This window comes from Hyalella azteca, unplaced genomic scaffold (assembly GCF_000764305.2).
Source record: "Hyalella azteca isolate HAZT.00-mixed unplaced genomic scaffold, Hazt_2.0.2 contig11898, whole genome shotgun sequence".
Classification (NCBI taxonomy): domain Eukaryota; kingdom Metazoa; phylum Arthropoda; class Malacostraca; order Amphipoda; family Hyalellidae; genus Hyalella; species Hyalella azteca.
In genome coordinates this window covers 278,449-303,710 of record NW_025941874.1, presented here as the reverse complement: position 1 = coordinate 303,710, position 25,262 = coordinate 278,449, and the positions used below count along the sequence as shown (strand labels likewise).

Sequence of the window (25,262 nt, the reverse complement as noted above, 5' to 3'; positions counted from 1 at the left end):
GTATAGTACTCTGAAAATTGTCCTGAATAATAAACATAAATGAATTATCGTTCAATCTATAATTGTTTACAATATTTTTTTCTTAATTTTTCATAAGCGAAGAATGATTCCTTGCCTTTCATCGTGGGTTACTGCTGTACAGTCGCATATACAACTTAATTAGACGGGTGAAGCGATCGCTTGATCGCTCACGGCTCATAAACCGCTATGAAATTATTTGAATTTTCTTTCGTTGTTAAAATAATTAGTAAATTTATTCACGTAAATAAAACCAAAAAAGTTTTTATCTCAATAGCTGGTCGTCTGAAAAGTGGTTGAAACAACAAAATATTGTTTTATTACCTTATCGTCAGTATTCGATAAAGTTCTTGGTTTTACCTAATATTATCATCAGCTATATAATTTTAATCGTTGACTTCTTCTAACTCCTCCGTTTTTCAACAACTCCTCCGTTATCTAGACCAGAATTTCATTCCATCCGCTCTTTCAACGCATTCGTCATATGTGCAGAGCAGTTGCCAGTCAAATGTTCGTCTTATTGCACACCGTTTCGTTAAAGCGCAGACCGATTGCCATCCGACAGAGAATTTCACGCAGATTCGACCATCAATTTTTAGGCAATCCTGGCGATTTCCTGCAATTTTGCTGGAGAATTTGCGAGGCCGGCGGTGAATTTTTCAGTAAAAGCTGTGATCACTGATATGTGTCCGATGGTTGTTTGTTTTCAAATAATTCGGTTCTTTTCGCCGGATATTGTTTTCATGATCTGCAAGCGAGTTGATTGCGACTGTCAAATTTTATAACATTTCTGTCAAAATATTAGAAGGTTCATGGAAGGTTAAGTTTCATTCTCTGTTTATTTCCATCGGTTTAAGATAAATAAAAAATTACGAACAGAGGAGGCTGTCAAAATTTTGTATTGTGTTTTTTTTATTATATTTATTTACTTAATTTATTATTTTTTAGGTCGCCAAATCGGTACACTCATCCCATTGTTCATTGCTTAAATTGTCATTCAGTTTTTGTTATTTAAAATAAAGTTTCTGTCAAGAATGTGCCACAGCCAATCTCGGGCGTTGCCAGGAATTCGCCTTCAATTATAATACCGGCCTGAACGCAAACTACAAACGAAAAAAAAAACATTTATTTACTACCTCATCTCCAATTCCTCAACACAAAGTCGATATCTTCAAATGCTGCCTTATTTGCACCGGAACTCTGATAGCATAAGATGCTGAACACATATTACTTAGTTATGACAGAAAAAATTACTTGCAATTACGTATCGTTCTATGAGATCGATTGATAATTCATGAAAAAATTTCTTGTGGTATTCCAGACTATATTCAAAATTACATGAAGCCCTAATATTGTTTGCTTTACTGTTTTGATTACGCTATCTTTTTTTCTTGAAGCACTTTACTATATTTTTCATTAAAAGATAAATGTATCAATTTTCAATACTATTTTAGTTAAGCGTTAATGAGCATCTAAATAACAACTTCCCTTAAGATGATTTTAGATTTAAAGAAGTGATTCAGGCGTGGTGTCTGTGAAAATGCTACTGCGGTATCTTCATAAACTGTATTGTCTTAATAATTCCTTGTTTCATGGTGCGAGTTCTCTTCTGCAAAGTTGACATTAAACCAATCAAATTACTACTCAAACTATTTCTCTCGTATCAAATTAGCAATTTGCCTGGTTCTGCTTCATACCTGCTGTTAAATTGTACTAATGACCGTCAAAATTTTGCTCACTCGTATAGTACTACAGACCATTCCTAAACTCGCCAGCCCATCCTCTGAAACCTACCTAGCGGAACAATCAATTTGCGACTTGGTTCCAATCAAATTATTTATGCTTAAATCAAACAAATTATTTATGCTTAAATTCCGAAACTATGTGCCTTATGTCATAGCTTGATTTGGTTAAAAAATTTCACGATATATATACGCTTCAATCTGAGACGTACGTCAGGGGAGATTTAGCCGATATCATCAGCAAAGCGAACCTGAATCAAAACCTTCCTGAATCACTACGTACATACATGAAAATAATAAAGCCGAAGTTATAGCTGTAGTAATGTGCACATGGGCTTTAAAATTTCAAGTCCAAAATTTTTCAGTTTCAGCCGGCTAGGAACAATAAAACTTAATTTTCGTTTCACGAGTTCATTTTACGATCTAAAATTATACAAATAAAGTATAAATATTCTTGTGTCTTACATCCAGATTGTAAGTGGAAAAGTGGACAAATTATCGCGACCTAAAGTTTTATTTCCAAGTTGTTTTGGAGCACATCTGACCATGACACGCCCGAGCAGGAGGAGGCGAGGGCATCAACGCCAGGCCGTGCCACCACACTAAGCATTTTTAAACCGTTGAAAAAACATTTTGAAACGTTGATAAACGTTTTAAACGTTGAAATAGCATTTATTAAGCGTCTTTTAAACGAAATCAACTCGTAATCATCATTGTTTCAACGTCGTTTGTCTAGAGTGACGTACACACGCCGCATCTCGGGGAAACCACTGAGATTGAAACCACTGTCAGATTGAAGATGCCTTCGGATTGATGGAATAGTTAGAGGGAAAATAAGTTATATGACGGCTCCATATTGCCTACTTTTCTTCCTTTCAGGTACTATATCTGTTTCCCGCCACTCTATCTCATTTCCGTCATCACCTGCAAATTCTATTATTTGATCACAACACTGCCCCTAAACGCTCAATCATTTCGTCCTAATGTGCAGGTCTCTGTCGGGCCGTATAGTGGGGAGTGTCTGGTGGTTCTTCACGCTCATTTTGATCTCTTCGTACACGGCAAACTTGGCTGCGTTCCTCACGGTCGAGCGCATGATCACGCCCATCAAAAGCGTCGACGACCTCGCCAAGCAAACCGAAGTCGAGTATGGCATCCGCAGCGGGGGATCCACCATGGAATTTTTTGCTGTGAGTATTTATTTATCGGTGCATAATACTCGCTTTGGGAGGCATTATTATTTTATCTTGTTTCGTTTTTCTCTAGATTAATTTATACAGCGGTGCATTCTTGAGGTATTGAAATGTTTAATGATTCACATGAGCATCATTGAGAGCAAAAAAAATGAACATAGGACATTTTAGAACTCAAACGAAACCTCTGGGGCAATAATTTTTCAACATAACAAATTTTTAATTTTAAGTGCCAAATTTATTTACCAAGAAGACGTGGCATTTGATACGAAATGAGTAATATTTATCATTTTTATTGCTACATTGGAACTTTTTGTAACGTATATTCGCTAAATTGACAGGTTTTATTTTTCATTTTTGTTGACCATGGAGCACTATGTTCTTTTAGCAAACGCTTATTATAGGTCAAGTCCCAGTTTCCACAAGACGTATTTAATTGCGATAATATCTTACACTTAACTACATAAGTGAGTCAAAAGTCATTTCGGATTACCCAGATGAGATGCTAACATTCTACGGTTAACTTTCGCTAGACAATTCTTTTCAGTGCATAAACATTTTCTCCGAAACCTTATTTAACCCTCTTCCGCCGTATGTCACTCTTCGGGAACATAACTTTCAACTTGAATTATACGTAAACTATTGAGTGTAGCAACTTGAGGAGGTTTGTACGCAATAGAGAACATTTTAAAGTTGTCGTACGTGGCGGCAACCATCAGTGCAAGTCGTTTTGCTCTCACTAGAACGTATCCTTTTTGGGAAGTAGGCGCGTGACGATATTGCTCCGGTTACTCATGTCAGGCAGTAGAGGGTTGAGTTGTACTCAATAAGACAATGCGTAGTGGGTCAAAAGACATGCTTGGGCCTAAAAGGAGACAAGCACGACCGATTTAATCTAGCTTACCTTTTTTCTACGTAAAGAGAATAATCAAATGGCACACATTGTACTCGTATATATTCATACAGTATACATGGTGTACAGTACACATGGCATGCAGCACACAGCACATCATGCATGTAATACAACTGGTGTACTGTTCACCTGCGATTGATAAAACTTTTTTTCCTCGCAAAAAGGCTTTGACAATATGATGGTATATTTTTGACGATAAGTATTGCGCCATTGACCCGTCTGCCAATTACTGACTATTTAGCTTGCCAATTACAGATACAAAATCCGAATGAGTGGTAAATGCGTACAAGGAAGAACTTGGTTCAAGCTGAACGCTGGTGCTGCAAATAGCGCTGGCTGACCCGGTACAAGGGAGAACTTGGTTCAAGCTGAACGCTGGCGCTGCAAATAGCGCTGGCTGACCCGGTACAAGGGAGNTGAAGCGCAGGCTGGTTGGTTGATATTACGATAAGAATTACCCTGTGAAGCGCAGGCTGGTTGGTTGATATTACGATAAGAATTACCCTGTGAAGCGCAGGCTGGTTGGTTGATATTACGATAAGAATTACCCTGTGAAGCGCAGGCTGGTTGGTTGATATTACGATAAGAATTACCCTGTGAAGCGCAGGCTGGTTGGTTGATATTACGATAAGAATTACCCTGTGAAGCGCAGGCTGGTTGGTTGATATTACGATAAGAATTACCCTGTGAAGCGCAGGCTGGTTGGTTGATATTACGATAAGAATTACCCTGTGAAGCGCAGGCTGGTTGGTTGATATTACGATAAGAATTACCCTGTGAAGCGCAGGCTGGTTGGTTGATATTACGATAAGAATTACCCTGTGAAGCGCAGGCTGGTTGGTTGATATTACGATAAGAATTACCCTGTGAAGCGCAGGCTGGTTGGTTGATATTACGATAAGAATTACCCTGTGAAGCGCAGGCTGGTTGGTTGATATTACGATAAGAATTACCCTGTGAAGCGCAGGCTGGTTGGTTGATATTACGATAAGAATTACCCTGTGAAGCGCAGGCTGGTTGGTTGATATTACGATAAGAATTACCCTGTGAAGCGCAGGCTGGTTGGTTGATATTACGATAAGAATTACCCTGTGAAGCGCAGGCTGGTTGGTTGATATTACGATAAGAATTACCCTGTGAAGCGCAGGCTGGTTGGTTGATATTACGATAAGAATTACCCTGTGAAGCGCAGGCTGGTTGGTTGATATTACGATAAGAATTACCCTGTGAAGCGCAGGCTGGTTGGTTGATATTACGATAAGAATTACCCTGTGAAGCGCAGGCTGGTTGGTTGATATTACGATAAGAATTACCCTGTGAAGCGCAGGCTGGTTGGTTGACATTACGATAGGAATTGCCCAGTGAAGCGCAGGCTGGTCGGTTCCTATTACGATAGGAATTACCCTGTGAAGCGCAGGTCTGCTTCAGGTGACAGCGGGCGGCGCTCCGACGCCCTGGTAACAGCGCAGCGTTCACCTCACACGGCGCAGTCGGCGGGAGGAGCGGCGGGAGGTGGCGGGGGATTTTTCAACCTATGACATTTAGAGTCTCGTCCCAAGTGCTCTGAGCACCAGCGGCTCAACACACCATTGGTTTTGCGCACCAGTGGCTGCATGCATCTGCGGCTCTACGTGCCAATAGCTGCGTGCACCATTGGTTTTGCGCACCAGTGGCTTCATGCACCAGCGGTTGCGTGCACCAGTGCCTTCATGCACCAGTGGCTGCGTGCACCAGCGGCAACACGAACCAAGGGTCTGCGTGTGTGTACGAACTTTTTTCCGAACCAAGTTCCTCAAATCAGCGCTTGTGCGCACTCTGCGAACCAATAATTTTTATTCACAAACCGAGCTTGAACAGGTCATTTGCGTATAGTAGAAGCTTTATTCCTGGTGGTTTTGCCGACCAGAAGCTCCCACTTGAGTTGTACAACGAACCTGCTGTGAATTTCTGAATTGCTTTCACAACTTTTCTGTATTTGACACAAAGCTTTATATAATTAACATCTATACCATGCGCTTAGAAGCTTTGTGCATCAATTTTAAAGCAAATTAAATTCTTTCAGAAACTTGTTTTGCACACTTATCATTGGCTATGTCATATTGCTTGTAAAATGATTTGTAGTGCTTTTGATATTTCCCTTCATTGCAAACTGCAATACGAACGCTTGTGTCTCCCTGAATTCCTTTAAAATAATTATAATTTTGGCTGCCGCCGTTAACGTCCTATATTATACAAAAAAAAAATAAAAATCTGCTTGTCAGTTGCCACAAAGTTTCACTACAAATTATCATAAGAAATATGAAATATTCGAAATCGATTGAAGAAAATATAATCTTTTAAATTACTCACGGCTATTTCTATGTTACAATCCCGAAACTGAAATTCTTACCATTCCTGAACATCCATCTGATTAAAAAATTTTGATTATTTCTGAGTGAAAGCGTCAAATATTAAATGAATGCTCAGTTATGGAATCCAACCTATGGGTGCAGGAATTTCTTTTATAGACTGCGCCCAAATTTCCGGCTTGCCATAGAAAGTAAGTCGCATAATACACTCCAATTGTTGTCCAGAGAATTATTCGCCACGCAAGATTCTAAAGAACTCAAGACCGCTTCCGGAGATCGTTCTTCCTTTGCCTCGCGTAAATTGCAGACAGGCAATCGTGGCATGACACAGCTATTTGTTTGTGCAAGATCTTGGCCATCGGTGCGCTGGGTAAGCAGTTCTGACTGGCATTAGCCTTCCGGTTTTGCATTTGCAGAACCTATAGGCGGGTGTTGTCATTTTATAGCTCGCGTTGCAGCAAAGACACCGCAGTTGTCGTTACTCCTCGATCTTCTCCTATTGCTGCGCTTGCGAGAAGCGACGATAGCTCTTCTCTCTGTTTCATTTTCTCGGAACGAGAGCGCGCCTCGGATCGAGGGCCGAATGCCCAAATTCTTTCTGGAAGCGACCGCGTACTCGCTGGAAGCAATTTCCCCTGAAAAAATTTTCATTTCGACTCGGTAGGAATTCTTTACTTTTTTCCTACTCGCCATCAGTGAATCAATTCACCGACAAATTTCTATTATTTAAATGCTAATTATTGGTATCAATTACTTGAATTAGGCATGTGCGAGCTTATGCGGTGTTAAATTTAACGTCGCGATGTTAAAATTCAAAATCAAGTGTTGTGAACACTTCTTATTTTTGATCGGAATTTACTAACTTGTTGTTCTTGTCTGGACACGTTTTGAGAAGTCGAGAAGGGGCTTGCGTGGCTCAGAGTAGGAAACTTTAGGAGCGGCGGTTGTCTGCTACAGATTACTTGCATCGATCTTTTGCGCCAGATATTCCGAGAAGCGAATGGTGCAACAAATTTACGACCTACTCGAAGAGAATATACGAAATTTCGAATAATTTTTCAGAAATTGTGGCTCCATAATTTGAACAAAAAATTGTTTATCATTAATTTTTGTGTTTATCTTACTACTATACGAATAATTTTGTTTCGAAACTAATTATGATCGATCTAATGAATATTTGTCTCATAAATAATTAACAATTAAATTACCGCAGAAGATGTTCGAAGTTTCAAACCTATATGATATATCGAATGGGTTGTCAATAACTTCAGAAATTTATGTTGCAGGTCTCGAAATGTCTTAAGCAATTTGTTTTCGCATGCAGTATTATCTTTAGTCGGCAAAAAATCAATTTCTTTGTTTAATTAATTTTTTCGGTTTTCCACATGAAGTTGTGCTAAGGGCAAGTTTTAAGTTAATGACATTTTCCTATAGAGTTTATTGACCTTTCTGCAGAACGAAAGCGTTCGAAACTTGAATTTATTCATGCGCGGTTTTATACGCGTCAACCTCGACTTGCCGTGGTAATTTTCAATCCTAAATTTGTACTTTTTGATCATTGCAGAGGTCGAAAATCCCAGTGTACAACCGCATGTGGGAGTTCATGACGAGCAGAAAGCACGTCTTCACAGACACTTACCAGGAAGGCATCGAGAGAGTGCGCTCTTCCAAAGGCAAATACGCATTCCTTTTAGAAAGCGTGCGTAACGACTACACCAACGAGCAGCTACCCTGCGACACCATGAAGATTGGCCAGAACCTCAACACGAATGGCTATGGCGTGGCTACACCTAGAGGATCGCCTATCAAGTTAGTTTGCAAGATTAACTTTTTGATTTTTCTTTGGTGCGAAGTTACTTTGTGAGACAATCTATAATTTTTTAATGATGCCTTCGTAACTTCTGTGAATTCAATTGTTAAATGTGCAGTCTACATCCCGTAATGACTGCACTTCAGTGCTCAGAAATTAGCATTGGTATAACAACGATCATGGAGAATGCCAACTAAAATAATTTATTGATGGGTTGCACAGTGAACTAGAGTGAGGTTAAAATGCAACTAGTTTTGTGACGCTGAAAATGTGAGGCTAAAATGCAGCTAAATTTCATGCTAGCGATCAACATTTTCCCAGGCTTTAGCGCGAGTCCATCCATGATTGGATACGTTGTTCGATTTCCTGCGTTTGAAAAACAATAATGGTTGAGGATTAGAATTTCTATTAACGAAAGGACGTAATAAATCCAGTCTATAAAGAGCACGTAATCAATTCAGTCTATAAAGAATTAAACGTAAAATCTAGTCTATAGAAAGAACGTAATCAATCCAGTCTAAAACAAATACTCCAAACGAACATGCGACAAATTTATCTAACCCAATCACCATCTCGAATGTATCCAATAAAATGTTCCTACATAACATATATTTATGTTATCACCGAGCAACCTCACGATCTAACATCTTTTCGAGATATTAGTTTAAGAGACACGAATAAGCTAATTAAAATGTTTCGTCTATGAATCAAGTCTAACACCAAACTCCGCAAATTAATGAATGTATTCACGGAAAAAATTATTGAATGAAGGTTGTTAGCTATAATTCATAAATATATACGATGAGTAACAAGTCATTGTAAGCGTCTTGTCATGAGGGAATTTGGGGGATGAAGCGGCACGTAGTGAAAAAATTCCAATAAAATGTTTACAACTATGAATAAATTGATGAAACGCGTTAATAAAGGAGAAATAACTTCTTCGATTAAATATTAGGAATTAACGTACGAGGATGCTTTTTAATCACATCGGGAATTTAACCAAAAATATATTTATTAAAATTTCATTTGAAAAATATAAGAGCTGCACAACAAACAATGAACAATCTTTACAGAATCGAATAAGAAATATGACTAGTTCAATATTATTTCATAAATATCGATGGTAATCACAGAATAATTATGTGAGTCAAAATGTCGGATCAGTGAAGTGACACATTCATTCGTATAATAGTACCATTAATTTTTGCCTTCTGTACCTGTGATTTGTTATTATAATTAAAAAATGTTTAATGTGTAATTTACTGGATAAGAATGAGATGGACATCTTCCCCAAGCTCTCCTGACAGCAGCAGCGCAAAGGCTTATCGCTTGCAGAGCGCGGCTCGTTGCCTCGCTTTGTGCTCACCAACCTAACCTGTCACGAGATCCTAACTGCTCGAGGCCAGCCTCATGTTCACATCCTATGGTATCCTCCTCCTCGAGACCAGCCTCGTGTTCACATCCTATGGTATCCTCCTCCTCGAGACCAGCCTCGTGTTCACATCCTATGGTATCCCTGTCTCTTATACACATCTAGATGTGTATAAGAGACAGAGTCAGAACTTGGTTCAAGCTGAACGCTGGCGCTGCAAATAGCGCTGGCTGACCCGGTACATGGGAGAACTTGGTTCAAGCTGAACGCTGGTGCTGCAAATAGCGCTGGCTGACCCGGTACTAGGGAGAACTTGGTTCAAGCTGAACGCTCTTTCCTACCGATGCCGCTCACGGACTGCCTCAGCTTGTTCGCTTCAACGATATTGATTCCAACTTCTAAATTTACGGCACGGCGAGTATAGAGCCTGTGTGGAACCACTAATGTAAAATGGTATTAAAACCGTGGCCTGTTTATCATAATTTATATTAAAATACCGGAAATATGACCTACTAAAAAAGTCAAGAGATTTAACTCTTCAAAATAAGTCTTGGGTGGTATATAAATGTTATCAAAAGCAGCATACAAAGGCATATCACTCGTCAATACGTTGAACGAGTAGAACAATTTAAGTAATATAATACGATATTCAAAAATAATCTACATAATTCGTTGTTTAATTGAATAGTTTGAATTAAGAGCTTCATAGACATAAAAATGATTGTAGCTCAGTTTGCTATACCTGCTAACCATATCCTTTGAAAAAAAATGCAAATTGCATTTCACTACATTAACCTCGTGACGATCAAAATGAATTTCAAATGCAATCACCTGGTATTCCATAATTTCCTAGTTATATTAAATAAATAACGACCTCGATAAAAGTTAATTGAGCAATGGTCCACAGTTATATTAATAAATAACAATCTCGATAAAAAATAATTGAGTAATTGTAGTAATGCCAGCATCAGAGTCACTGTCGTACTTGGGTGCAGCGTAGCTCCAACCCTCGGTCTACGGAAACATTAACCGTCGTTAATGTAATTACCAACCAGGCAAATGACGGTCAAATAACGCTTAATTAACGTTGATTCAACGTCAGAAGCCTGATGCGTCCCATCTGCAGGTCTAGTAACGAGTGATATCAGTAAATAGAAAAAGCAAAAACGGTTGCGGATGCCCCTATATAATTGGAATGTGGGTATGGGAAAAGTTTGCGAGCGTTCGGCGACGAGCCGCCATAAAACAGCTGTTAGAATGTAATTCTCGTAATTCAAACGCAGTTGTTAGGGGCACTAACGAGTTAACTGGGTGCTTAAATAGCGCCCGAGTGCGTGCTGTTAGTCATGAAACATAATTCAAAGTTGCATTATATCTGCCCATTTATCGCGTTGTGAGGTGCGAGGATGAACTTATCTAAGAGGAGAATTAACTGAAGTATGAACACTGATCAAGTATCTTCGAATACACTTAAATGACTGAAGAATCCGGCCAAAGCTCCTACCTGGTATCTTGACTGCTACATTCGGGAAACTGAATTATGAAATCACGAGACTGGGCTCGAATTTTGAGGCATAATTCCTTCTGTAAATATTAAGAAAATTACTTCTGTAAATTTTAAGAAATAATTCCGTAATTGGAGAGGAATTTTTGTACAAAGGAAGATATTTTGCCGGCAGATGCTCAAGATCATTTCTATCCGTTCTAACTCAACTCAACCTTATTGATGCTCCATCGTGTTCTTTCGATTTCTCAATTATTTCGCTTCACTTTTTCCGTGAACCAATCAGTGATTGTATAAAATTTTAGGAGTACGGATGCTTCACAAGATAATGGATTGTTGTGTATCGAAATTTTGTTTTCAAAGTATTCAAACTACTGAAGACACTTGTCGGTTTTCATTTGGCAGTTTATTTTTACCTCCAAAGTAGTAATAAAGGATCTTAATTTTTACATAATAAATTCCTACTTTTCAAACAAGATTTCGTGTATGACGTCAACTTCGTTGAAATTTATAAGAAAGATGGCGGAGGCTGCGCCGCTAAATACGGTGTCTTCTGAAGTGCCTGTGCATTTGCGCCTGCCAGTCAATAGAATGTAAATTTCACGCGATTCCCGTAGGTGTGTGACAAAAATAACTAGGTTGAATAAGTAAAAGCCTTTAATTAATTATATGTGTATCCTCTAGAACAGTTTATTTCAATAAATAGAGCATGAACGAGGCCCCAATCAAGTTTGATTAGCACTTCCATAAGATACGAGTTCATTGATTATGAAGGCGACATCGCTGGTGTTGAATAAATCAGACTCGAGAGTAATGGCTGTTTATTTGATATATCGATAGGAAATACCCTACGAAGCACAGGCTGGTTGGTTGATATTACGATAGGAAATACCCTACGAAGCACAAGCTGGTTGGTTGATATTAGGATAGGAATTACCCTGTGAAGCGCAGGCTGGTTGGTTGATATTAGGATAGCAATTACCCTGTGAAGCACAAACTGGTTGGTTGATATTACGATAGGAATTACCCTGTGAAGCGCAGGCTGGTTGGTTGATATTACGATAGCAATTACCCTGTGAAGCGCAGGCTGGTTGGTTGATATTACGATAAGAATTACACTGTGAAGCGCAGGCTGGTTGGTTGATATTACGATAAGAATTACCCTGTGAAGCGCAGGCTGGTTGGTTGATATTACGATAAGAATTACCCTGTGAAGCGCAGGCTGGTTGGTTGACATTACGATAGGAATTGCCCAGTGAAGCGCAGGCTGGTCGGTTCCTATTACGATAGGAATTACCCTGTGAAGCGCAGGTCTGCTTCAGGTGACAGCGGGCGGCGCTCCGACGCCCTGGTAACAGCGCAGCGTTCACCTCACACGGCGCAGTCGGCGGGAGGAGCGGCGGGAGGTGGCGGGGGATTTTTCAACCTATGACATTTAGAGTCTCGTCCCAAGTGCTCTGAGCACCAGCGGCTCAACACNGTTCACATCCTATGGTATCCTCCTCCTCGAGACCAGCCTCGTGTTCACATCCTATGGTATCCTCCTCCTCGAGACCAGCCTCGTGTTCACATCCTATGGTATCCTCCTCCTCGAGACCAGCCTCGTGTTCACATCCTATGGTATCCTCCTCCTCGAGACCAGCCTCGTGTTCACATCCTATTATATCCTCCTCCTCGAGACCAGCCTCGTGTTCACATCCTATGGTATCCTCCTCCTCGAGACCAGCCTCATGTTCACATCATATGGTATCCTCCTCCTCGAAACTAGCCTCATGTTCGCATCATATGGTATCCTTCTCCTCGAAACTAGCCTCATGTTCACATCATATGGTTTCCTTCTCCTCGAAACTAGCCTCATGTTCACATCCTATGGTATCCTCCTCCTCGAAACTAGCCTCATGTTCACATCCTATGGTATCCTCCTCCTCGAGACCAGCTTCGGTCATGTTTACATCCTATGGTATCCTATAAATTTTATTCATCCACATAACAAATAATCGGCATGGTTCTCGTATACCCTGGGTACTTCATGTCATATTCTCTTCCATGTCCATGGATTTACCAAAGAGCTTACTTATTCACTCAACCATATTGATGACACTGTTTTCGTATACTATACAGTATGTCCCATTGAGCACCTGCTGCTTATTCTTATGGCTGTGCTGACATGGATCGTTCAATAAGCTAATGTCGTCTCTCAGGGACAGACTGAACCTCGCTATTTTGGACGCCATCGAGAACGGTGATCTGGCCAACATTAAGAACAAATGGTGGTTCGACCGCTCGCAATGCACGGATTTACAAACGGTCAGTGATTACATCCTCTCCACACCGAAACACTTGAAACACTTCAATGGAGCGATCATGATCTCGAGATAAATTCTGCTCCAAGTGTTGTCCATAGTTTGGACATTTTCAATTCTTGGACGTGCAAAACTTTTGACAGAGAATTGTTCGCAACCTGTTTACTTTGCGCTGTCGTGTGCCTGTTCACTATGATGAACAAATAAAATGATGGAAGTGCCGATTATACTAGCCGGTCTTCTCTAATATTTGAAATCATTTCATAAAAATATCCCAGGCTTTCTCCATTTTCCAAATCAAATTCCAACATTGAATATTTCTGTACCATCTAAAACACCGCATATGCATTCATTCCTTTGCTCAATTTATTTTTTCATTATGCCTTTTTTTCAAATCATATACAGAAACATAAATACTTTAAACGACGATTGTTTACTCGCTCTAAATTTTTGCTAACAGCAAACGCTGTATTTTAATATTAATCTTTTTTTCAAATTGTTTACAATAACACCTTTGCTCTGCTTTTTTATACATTTTTTTCGTTTTGATTCCCACTGATACATAACTTTTTCCTGTAATTCCCATAATAAACCAAGAAAACCAGTAATTTTAAGTCAGCGATCCAAATCACACTACTTCTTATTGATTATTCCCCCTTCTTTCCCCTCAGGAAGCCCAAACGAATGCGCTAACGCTGAGCAAAGTGGCTGGCATATTCTACATCCTAGCTGGGGGTCTGGTCGTCGCCATGGTTGTGGCACTCGGAGAATTTTGCTACAAGTCTCGAGCGGACGCAACGCGAGCGAAGGTTTGTGCGATGTTGACACGCTCTGAAAGCCTGCACTGCCGAGAAGAAGCATGTACTTTCTGCTGAATCTGGTGTGCGTCTCTATATATGAGCAAACTTCCAATAATTTGAGTCTTGGAAATTCATTTCCAGTTGGAAGTGACAGTCCTCTTTCAAAATTATGAAATACGTAGTACTGAGTTTCTCGATGTGAATCACTGGAAAAATATTTATTTTGCCAACTTCCTCTCAATGATGTATAGTGTTTGGTGAGACGTATCAAAGACTTTATTCAGTTGACTTATCTTAATCCTAATGAAAGATTTCATTAGACCTTTTGCCGATACACCCCAAACCCTGACCGTTTGCCAATACATAAAGCTCTGTATCGACAAACATGAATATTCTAATATAATTCGAACTGAGCTGCATATCAGAGAGCAGAAAAAGAACAGATTCTATTCAAAAAAGTATCAACGCTCGCAAACTGTACTGAAGAAAAGCTAATTCTCACGAGCATGCTAATTAACATTCAATATTAAATTCCAAGTAAGCTTCGGTAATGATGACATCATAACTTTCGAGACGGCAATAGCAAGTTCTCGAAATTCTTAATTTTTTAGATTCGTTGTGAACAAATTCTGTTTGGTACTTTTGAGCTCTTGAGCTGTTGAAGTATGTGTCGCTACTATTCTGCGACGCTGTGAAACTTACACGAAGCTTTTACTTTAGCGTTAATATCTTGAGTTTCATATTGGGATCAGTGTGGATATAATTGCACTAATATGTCCCAATAATTATCAGATGGCAATGCATCATAATTATCTAATATCAATGCAGAAATGGCATTAGTTAGATTTGCCTATATAGTTATCAGAATCCCGATAAAAAAATTTAAATCGATACGACACATTTATTCCCAGTTTTACACACACTGATGGAAAGTAAATACACGGATCCTAATTTCCGATTCACTCGAGTTAGGCCAAAATTCATCATTATATAAGCTGAAAGTCGCTATTCCCAGTACGCCATTGCAATGCAGTTATCACATCATATGGCTTAAAAATTTTAAAGTAAAACAAAGTATATTTTAATTTATAGATACGAATTCATATGCAATTCAATCCCACTTCAATTTAACTCCTGCAGACCAAAAATAAAATAGATTTATTTTTACTTCACGAGCATCATTTCTTTTCCTAATTTGTACGAATGCCATTAAATTCTTTTTGCGCCGAATCCGTTCAAATATTTTCATAATTTCTAATCATTTTCTAACCCATCAAATTGCTCGTTGTTAGCTCTTACCTATTGAGGCAATGGCTCTTTTATGCCATACCTTGACGCTTAATCAACGTTGATTGCGAGTTGATTTAATTGAATCAACGTTTATTCAACGTTATTTAAACGCAAGATGCCCAGAGGGGTATAAAGCATCTCCCAGCGTCCCAGAGACCTAAACAAATATATGAATCTGACCAGGCAGGCTCGAGCGTCTTCCAAATGATTGCATCCTGAATCGGTGCTTATCGAGCCTCGCTTCGAAGTGAACGGAAAGGCTGAGTTTCTCAGATGCCCATACAGACGAGCTCTAGAAGACCTTCATAGGCTCATAACGAGGGACTTGTCTTACAAGAAATGATAGCAGGCACACGTTTCACTTGGGAAAATTGATGGGACATTTTGTCCAAATAATGACGCAGTTTCTTACCTACTTAACAAGCAGAGATTTGACGTGAGATGATGCGCCCTTTTGCAGTTTGAGACAAACTGGGTCAAGAAGAGCCACTCAAGGTTAAAAGTGAATCGATATTGTAAAAAAGTATCACGCATTTCTCTGGGTGTAGAAAATCATGCTGATAGTCACCTACTTACCACCGGTAAATGCATCAAGTTTCCGCAAACTTCCGTTTTTTTGTATTTGATTGGCGAATTATTTTTTCGTTTTCAATTATATTGTTTAGAGCTAGCCATACTGATAACAGAGAATTTAAATAGAGTTTCTACTGCATGGTAATATGAACAACCTTATTCGGTCTTTTCAGTAATATTTATACAGTAATATTTTACTGTTTAAACGAATAGCATTTATTAATCATCTTATTTTCATTTTTATACGAATCTCATTTAAGAAACGCAATAAACTTATATGGTTACTTGAATGCCAGTCAATCTGGATGGTATAAGTGTTATTGGGATCCTTAATATTAATATACCCTAAATATTATTATGAAAACTACCAAAAAGGTATTTGAAATTCTAAGTTTTGACCGCGAATTGGACTTCGTTGATTTCCTTGACCATATCCTTCCTGCGCATCAGCGCATAACGCTAGAAGAAAATTTCGGATAAGCTCTTTTCGCTTCTTTTATTGTGAATAAAAAGTCAGGTCACGGGTGTCTGCGAACTAAAATATATTTATGACGAATATTTTCATTAATTTATTAGCTCAACTTGATCTTTCACTCGAAAATTTTCGTGATAAATTGTTTATTGGTTACATGTTTGCGTATTTTATCGGCTTTATTCATTTATATGAATATTTCGCTTGTATCGTGTTTTCAATCTTATGTTTAACTTATTTTGTGAATAAATCTGGTCGTCTTATTATACAGTCAATCTAGATTTTTGCGGTCGTGAGATTTTTTCGGATTTTTTTTGTCGATAACCCATGTCATGCTTCTATTTTACAGATGTTTACATGAATTCTCTATTTCGCTCATTCCCTTATAACCATTTGTTTAAAGTGCTTATATCTCTGTTTATCGCAAATTAAGTTTGATTGCTCCTGATTTCTTATCGTATGTTTAGTTTGTCAAAATGTATGAATTAGATTTCCAAGACTCGAGTTAAAAACTTAATTGTACCTATAGATAATAATAATAATAATACAAATAATCATAATAATAGAAATAATAATTTAATAATTATAATGGCAATAATAATAGTAATAGGAATAAAACTTATTATAACAATAATAATATTAATAATAATAGCTCACATTTCGCACAGCCACAAGAATGTGTTTTGCTTCACTCGTGCCTATCTTCCCCCGGCAGCTGAGTTTGTCGGACGCTATGAAAGCCAAAGCGAAGATGTCGATAACGGGCGCCAAGGACATGGACAACGGCAGGGTGAGTGTGTGCCGCCACACGCGACCTCATCATTTCTCGCCCCCACTCTGAGAAATAAGTGGAACTTTGTCTAAATAACAACGCATTTTTTGCCCTGTTGCAAGTCATTCTTACCCCGTTAGTACCTGTAAAATTATGTATCAGAGCCTCGTGTAGAAAGTGTATCATTGTTTAGATAGTATGACCCAATCATTTCTCCGTGTGACTGTGCCGTTTTACCAGGCATGTCGTGCTGTGGAATCTTGCTATGAATTGATACGGGCTGTAACGGTTATCGGTGGAGCAGTAATGTGCTATGTAAAGCACATAAGAAACATTGATATAAGCTGTATTGTTTTTTTTATAACCATTATATCAGCAGCCAAATCTATTGGGCTCTTCACAAGATAGGAGTATTTTTCTTACCGATAATTTTACGTTTTTGTAATAGTAGTGAAAATTTCATGTTCTTAATTAAAAATATAATATAACTTTTCATTCTCCACTGTTTTGCCTCATATGATTGTCTCTAGGTCTAACAATTATAGCAATATTATTTCATTGTCATTTTTGATTATCTATTGATTAAGTCGGTAGTTAAATGACACTAGTCAATTAAATTTGAATGAAAGATTTTCTAGATTTCAAGCAGTTAAATTTTCTTTTGATTTAGCGTATGGCTGTGAGCGATATTTAGTTTTCACAAGCTGCAGTCGTTACATTTTAACCGTAAAGTCTTATTAACTTGCAATCACTAATCACTTTTACGCGACAGTGATTATCTTTAGTTTTTTTTTTTGTCATATTTAATTGGTCCTTGAATTCACCTATGGGGGAAATTAATCTGTATTTCTAAATTTCACATACATGGAAAATGGTCAACGAGAATAAATCGAAGTTGGGTAATTTTGAACCAAGGCCAAGACTTATGACCCACTGAACTACGTGTGTGCTGTGGCGAAGATGCTGCGAAGCATCACTGTTTCCTGAGATTATTTAACATTAATAAATTAGTCGATCGATTTATTAATGTTAATGACGATATTTATTCTACCGCGCAGAAAAATTTGTTTATAGCCATCATACGTACACTTAACGCTCAAATGATCAACTCATTACATTTAATTTTTTTTCGCCATACCTTCAATCGATGCCTAGAAATTATACAACAAAAATACTGATGATGAACTATCTATAATTGTTAACAGATTAAAATAAATGTTTTCAAAATTTTAGCTGCGTTTTTGAAACTTAAAATTTAAACTCGATGGATTTCATGGTAAATTTCTCCAATTTCATATTTACTTTACCTTTTGTTTCAGGATGTGGAAATAACATTTGTTTTTGGATGTGAGTTACCTTAACACCACCATTAAGATAAATGAAATCATTACTCTATTCACTTTTCGTTTACTTAATCCATCCTTCTACTCCCTTGTAATTCTTGATACAAGCTTTATAAAAACAATTATTCCGAAACTATTCTAAATGATATTTAAAGTCTAGCTTACTTCCACGAAGTATAATGGACTTATATTATTTTTTCTTTTCCAATTTGCCAGTACTACAGACCAGCCACCCAGAGTCCCGGCAATGGCCACAATCTGGCGAACAACACGCACACTCAAGTCTGACAAACATCTTCTAACGAATCCCTCAACACGTCCCATCTTAAACATGATTCAATTGAAACCTTCTTCCTTGCCCCCATTGAATTGAACACAAACATTCCATCAAATTTAATCTTCTATAATCATAATACAATAGACACACCAGTACCGGATTTGAATGCCTCCTGCACCGTAGCTATTTCAACATTACGTCCTCATTCACCGTCATTCATGACAACCATTTTTCCAGTTTCACCTTCAAGATCAACTCCCCCCACTACCTTCTCTCCACCGCCATTAGCCTCTCCCAAACGATCGAATTCTTCTTGTCATAAAACTGGAGTTGATCTTGTAAGACACGAATCAATTGACAGAGACATTCGTCCAGAATTTCCGCCTCAACCAATCTCCCAAGAAAGTGAAGAAATTTCGACCCTGAGTACGCGCTTTTCTTCACAGGGACCGCCATCGGGATCAGCCTCAAACAGCAACGCTTCTTCCACGCAGGCTGGCCACTGCCAGGCCTACGCTGCTGCAGCCGCGGCCGCTTCCACATCTTCATCACAATCGGTAGGAACTCTCTACTCCCACCATCACCCTCACCACCAACTCCACCAACTGCATCACCATCATCAGTTGCAGCATCACCACCCTCATCAACACCTGGGCTCTTGTCTTTCCCCTACTCCTCCGGTGGTGCCACCGAACTCTGTCACCGCGTCGAGCCAAGGATACGTGATCCCTCTAAGGACCTCTCAAGGATCGGGGTCCATGTCCCCGCAACAAATGTCCTACGCATCGCCATCTGCACAGACCGTCACCTCTGGGGTCGTGCAGACAACACCCTTATCCCCCAACACCCCCACTGCACATAACTGTGCAGATCTCCCTTTCTAGATCTTCGTACTATTTGCAAATGTTATGTTCATGGTATAGTATATAGTACCTAAAGCGAGTAGTACATGCGGTGACATGGTGGGTATCGCATGGTGTGTCATGATGCATATAATAATCTTTCTATGTATCTTAACTGTATTGCCGCTAATTCGAGTGCCGAAATATGTGAACCGAAATTTATGGGGTATTTCAAATAGTTTTCTTTACTAGGTTTTACCGCAGGCATTGATCATCGGAATTTTCAATTGCCAATTTATAATCAATTATGGCCTCTTCCATATCATTTCTACTGTTTAATGTGTTGTCAACTTGACAATTTTATCTCGTCTAAATTTTGTTTTTATTTTTATTTATGTAATTTACATGTATCCTATTTATATTAGAGACAAATATTCAGAAATTCTCACTTCAGCAGAGTTTCTGCGAATTATTTCCCCTTTGCAAACAATGGACCTCAGTTCCAAAAATTAAATTAAAGAACCCCGGAGTCACCGGGGGTCACCTATGACTCATTCAATTGCAAAATAACTGAAAGGCTTTTTGATTGCAATTATTATTTATAACTATGGGTCAATCTTTTTTTGCGGTATGATTTTTGGAGGTGATTGCTTTTAGAAACAGGACTGTTTTAACTCATCGGCTAAATAAAACGATTAAATGAGATGAAACACTTGGAACATGACATAATCTCGATGTAAATGTATAAACGTGTTTGAATGTATTCACTGCATATAAATATGAGTTAGCTATAAGCCAATAGAGAAGACAAAGCCATTGTTATACGCTTTCCTGAATATAAGCTCTCCTATATCTTGTCTCTTGACGTTTTCTTATCTTGGTATTTGTGGTGTTTTCGTGTCGTGTGTCGAAGAGATGAAGCTCAAACTCTTAAGCTTGAGGTTCGATGAATTATTTGAATAGATTTAATGTGTCATTTAGCTTTTGCCTTCTTTGTTTGTTATCGATATTAAATTCCATTATCATCCAAAGTTATGCCGAGTAATTTAAGGAGTGCTAGATCATGCTAACGAACAGAGTCTTTTGTGTGTTATTTGTAGATTATTAAATTCAATTCCAATTCATCAACCTCTGGTGATGGTCAAATTATTTGTTCATTTTTAAGATAAATTTTTAGACAAGAGGTTATCATAATAAAAAAAATTAGGATTCTCAAATGTATACGAGATGACTACATTTATTTATAAAGTGACTGGAATAGAAATTTTTCCTTGCTCGGTTTGAAAAATATAGTTGGTCTCATTAGCCTTTGCAGAAAATAGTTTTTTACTAACACTCAACCGGATAGCACTTTCTGGGGCGAAATAGAAATTTTTTGTCTTCCTGAATTTATATTTACACATGTTAAGACCCCTCAGGAATACTTGAATTCTATATTTATTAACAACCAAATTCTGTATGATGAAGGTAAGCTTTGCCATAAAAGTTTCTACACTTCCATTTCGACCAAAAACCATTCTCTGCTAATGAAGGCTGAGGTCGCGTGTTTTGGCTTAACATCGGATCACAAGTTCCTCACTTCAGCCGTCGAGCAAAATATCTACATCTGCCTCGTGTATTGACAAACTTGAGGAGTAGAGCAGGCCATTGTCTTGTGAGGAACATTGAAGCGAGAGCAACCATTATCTGCACCGCACATCATTTTGTCCATGTTCGCTGTATCTTTGATGTTGCGTTCCCAGTTCTTTAGCATCGTAGACCAAAGCGGGTTCCTTTGTGGTCGTGCTCTGGTGTATGTCTTAATTGTGCGGCGACTAAGTAAGACTGACGAGGAAAATTTATTCGGTGCACCGAAGACGTGAAAGAATCCATTGCCTGCTGTGCGTAGAGTGATGCAGATAAGACGTAATGATTACTGGGACCTGTGACGTGTTGGCTGCTGTGACGTGCACCGCGTTGGCTGCTGTGGCGTGCACCGCGTTGGCTGCTGTGACGTGCACCGCGTTGGCTGCTGTGACGTGCACCGCGTTGGCTGCTATGACGTGCACCGCGTTGGCTGCTGTGACGTGCACCGTGTTGGCTGCAGTGACGTGCACCGCGTTGGCTGCTGTGACGTGCACCGTGTTGGCTGCTGTGACGTGCACCGCGTTGGCTGCTGTGACGTGTTGGCTGCTGTGACGTGCACCGCGTTGGCTGCTGTGACGTGTTGGCTGCTGTGACGTGCACCGCGTTGGCTGCTGTGACGTGCACCGCGTTGGCTGCCGTCACAAAGTTCACATCAGCCGCAGAAACGCTCGCTTCAATTTTTGGAGATTGGATGTTGAGATATCTGTGACCAAACTGACAGCATCCCGATTCATGAAGGGAAAAACCGTCCGTAGAGTTCGTATTTGTTGACATCAATTAAATTTCGAATTGTGTAAATAATAATATGGTGTATAAAACAATATCTTTCGCCGGGTCTGTTATTAGTAATGCACCAAAATTAGTTTCACTGGACCTAAATTATCATTTTTATGGATTAATCCTCTTTAATATCAATATTAGCGTCATTTTTTCTAGTCCGTGTCTTTTATGTTACCTCTGAAGGGCTATCTAGAGTTTGCAAGGCCAAATTGTGTTATTCTTCATGACGAATAATATTAATGGTGATTTCTTTAGTGTTGTAGGAGCTTTTTAGCTCTCCTTTATGTGTACGAAATGTTGAGTTTAGCTCCTTGTTTGTGTAATCCTCTAATACACAAAACAATATCTGTGTAATAAAGTAATTTGTGTAATAATTGTGTAATAATTTTGTATTCTCAATTAAAATAGCAGATCGAAATGAATCGCAACCATGATTTTGACATTTTCTTCACACACTCGCCCATTATACTCAATCATTCAATGTCTAATTTTTCTTTTATCTATGTCTTTTCAACTGTAGAATTGTTATAAGATTTAATCTAGCAAAAATACGACTATTAATATTCTACGAAATACACCTTCGTTACTTCAAATTTCTTATTACAAATGAGAAAATAATCACGTGCAACAACCACTTTATTCGTTACAACGATGACGTTCTTACACGAGTGTTTAGATGACTTTGAAAAGTTGTGTTCCGAAATTCGGCTAATTACTTTTAGCATAGAATGGTTTGACTTACGGGTTAGCATCCATTAACAAACTCTTGGCATTTCTCATCTCACAGGAAAGTGATTTTGCATAGTTGAGAGGTTTACTTCTTGAAGTGTACATGTTTAATGTTTATCATTCTGTTCTAGCCCCTAATATTGCTCTATGACGTGTTGCCGATAGTTTGTAAGGAACTTGTATAGCTCAGGATAATATTTGTCCAATGTGCATAGAGTAAATAGTTTTTTAAATACGTTTGTACGTTTCATACGGAGGTGCCACTCAGACACTGGTTATAAATGTTCAGGTGAGAACAAGTCGAAGATATTCCAGGGTATGTCGAATGTTTTCTCATTTCTCCCTCACTTCTTGTTTTTCATGTGCTACATAGACTTATGCTAATGACATCCTTTACTTTACACTCTATCAGATTCATGGCCCAAGATCATCGTCTCTAATCTGCATCAAAAAATTATTCATTCAAGTTGCAAATCAATGTTAGTTTATTAGTTCAAGATGCGAGAAAACATTGCACTATTGCGCTTAAAATGTTTGTCAAATAATATTTCTTTCATTCATTATGGTTCAAATATTCTTAATTTATTGGTGGAACCTCGAGCCGATTCCTGTTGATTCCCCTCAGTCAAATAATAATATTATTTTGGTTCTGAAAAATGTTAATTAATTTCGGCTAAAGTCCCATAACTGCAGTCCCTTCAAAGCACGAGTTCACTCTGATAATTGGCCTCTATTTTTCCACGCTGTTTCAAAATCCAGGCGATTCCTACGAAAAACACTCGCTTTTTATAGAGCAATCGCCGGGCAGCCGACTGTTGACCCTCGGTTAGTATGGCCTGGTCCCACCAAAAAAACTTTTCCTTTGCAAAAAAAAAATTAAAAAATAAAATACATGGAAAAAAACGGAAAAATTGCCGGGATCGGTCTGGATGAAACGAGGGTGTACAGCGCTCTGCACTCGCCTCCATCACTGAACCGAGGCTCAAAACATGAAACGAGCCACTTTTTTTTTTTTTGGCCGTACCATCTCGCCTAACGTACCAGCTGGCTCTCCAAACTCCAGGTCCATCAGGCCAACATAATATCACCGCAGTGAGGTAAACATTTCGCTATATAGGTGAGGTTTGGGGTATATAAGCTTTTTTCTGTACATGTCACCTAAATCTGTTGAACTTTTTGTGAGAGTTCTGTAAAAAAATTTTAAAATAATTAATTAATGAGAAAAAACAGGAATAGTAGCAAGCGACTTCTACATTTATTCTAAGAGAGTAAACGAAATTTAGCAGGAATTTACAAAAAAAAAAATAAAACACCAAGCAAATTCGCCATATCGATTTTAAAAACGTTTCGGGGTCCAGCTCCATCGTCAGTTGGACAATCTAAAAATGAATACAATTAAATAATTAAACATTATAAAAAAGTTATGCTACTAAATTAAAGTTCAATTAAAGTTATGCTACTGGTACGCTCGAATAAAAAGTTCATCTTTATGATCGGGAACGAAATTTTATTTCACTGGCAGGAAGTTATTTCCGCAATGATAAAATGATTTCAATATTTATTCCGTCTTATCTCGTGCTGTCATTATTCAGAAAACTAAAAAAACGAAAAACCCTCATCTACTTTAGCTTTCCAAATCCATCTCCAAACTTTACTTTCAGCTTCCAAGTCATTAAGTTGTCATTTACGAGTTGTGCTGTTATGGTTTGGAACTTTGAGCTCTACATGGGGTCACTTTTGAACGCTGCTGGTGTGCGTTTAGAGTTTATGTACAGAAACATGTGTAGTTGTTGTACATAATTTTCGCAACTGATGTAACAGTTGTTTAATAATGCATCAAAAGCCACGTTGTTGTGAACACTATGAAAGGTTTACGTTAAGCGTAAGAGTCTAAAAATTTGTAAATAGATTTAAAATAGAGTTGTGTCCACTCAACGATCTTTTATTTGCCTTCTGATGTGATTAATGCTTTTGTTGGCAGATGTTTTTCATACTCTATTTTCAGACTCATTAGATCGTTTCAATTTCAATCTGCCATGAGAGGTCATTACACGTTCTGTTGATGATGTCAACGCATCTCTAAAAAACAAAGGGAATGTAAGGCCCACAAAAAGCATCAACTTGTACGCAAATGTCATTATGGCAAAAAAATATCCGACTTTCCATTATCATGAGAACATTAATACTGTCGTTTAATATCTAATGTCTCGACGACATAATTAGAATCATTCAACTGTGTTCTCAAAACGCATTGGCAAAATTTTAATAATCATGACTCTAGAAGATGCTCTTAAGGTCAGATTTTTAAACAAGTTAGCGTTTCATAGGCCCAATGATAAGTCGAAATGAAGATTTGAAACAAACCCGTCACTGCAGGTGGAAGTTAGAAATTATTAACTATTGATTGAAGGGACCAAAAACGTCTGCAAATGAGTTGTCTAAGAAGCTTATCATTCAGATATTTTTATTTGAGGCTCATTTGAAACATTTCATCAAATATTCTTGATGACAGCGACTTAACCAGTGATACTTTCGTATCTTGGTGGTATTGAACA

The 25,262-nt window shown here is 38.4% G+C and overlaps 1 protein-coding gene across 1 annotated transcript in view; it reads left to right on the top strand.

Annotated features, from left to right (window-relative positions):
* LOC108683079 (glutamate receptor 4) overlaps window positions 1-24,112 on the top strand; it is a 64,688-nt gene extending 40,576 nt beyond the window's left edge. Inside the window, exons 7-12 of the mRNA XM_018172359.2 lie at window positions 2,752-2,950; window positions 7,779-8,023; window positions 13,102-13,207; window positions 13,875-14,012; window positions 17,054-17,128; window positions 19,177-24,112. Coding sequence (XP_018027848.2) covers window positions 2,752-2,950; window positions 7,779-8,023; window positions 13,102-13,207; window positions 13,875-14,012; window positions 17,054-17,128; window positions 19,177-19,614 — 1,201 coding nt within the window. The 3' untranslated portion in view covers window positions 19,615-24,112. The remainder of the gene's footprint in view (window positions 1-2,751; window positions 2,951-7,778; window positions 8,024-13,101; window positions 13,208-13,874; window positions 14,013-17,053; window positions 17,129-19,176) is intronic.
* The last annotated feature ends 1,150 nt before the right edge of the window (window positions 24,113-25,262 follow it).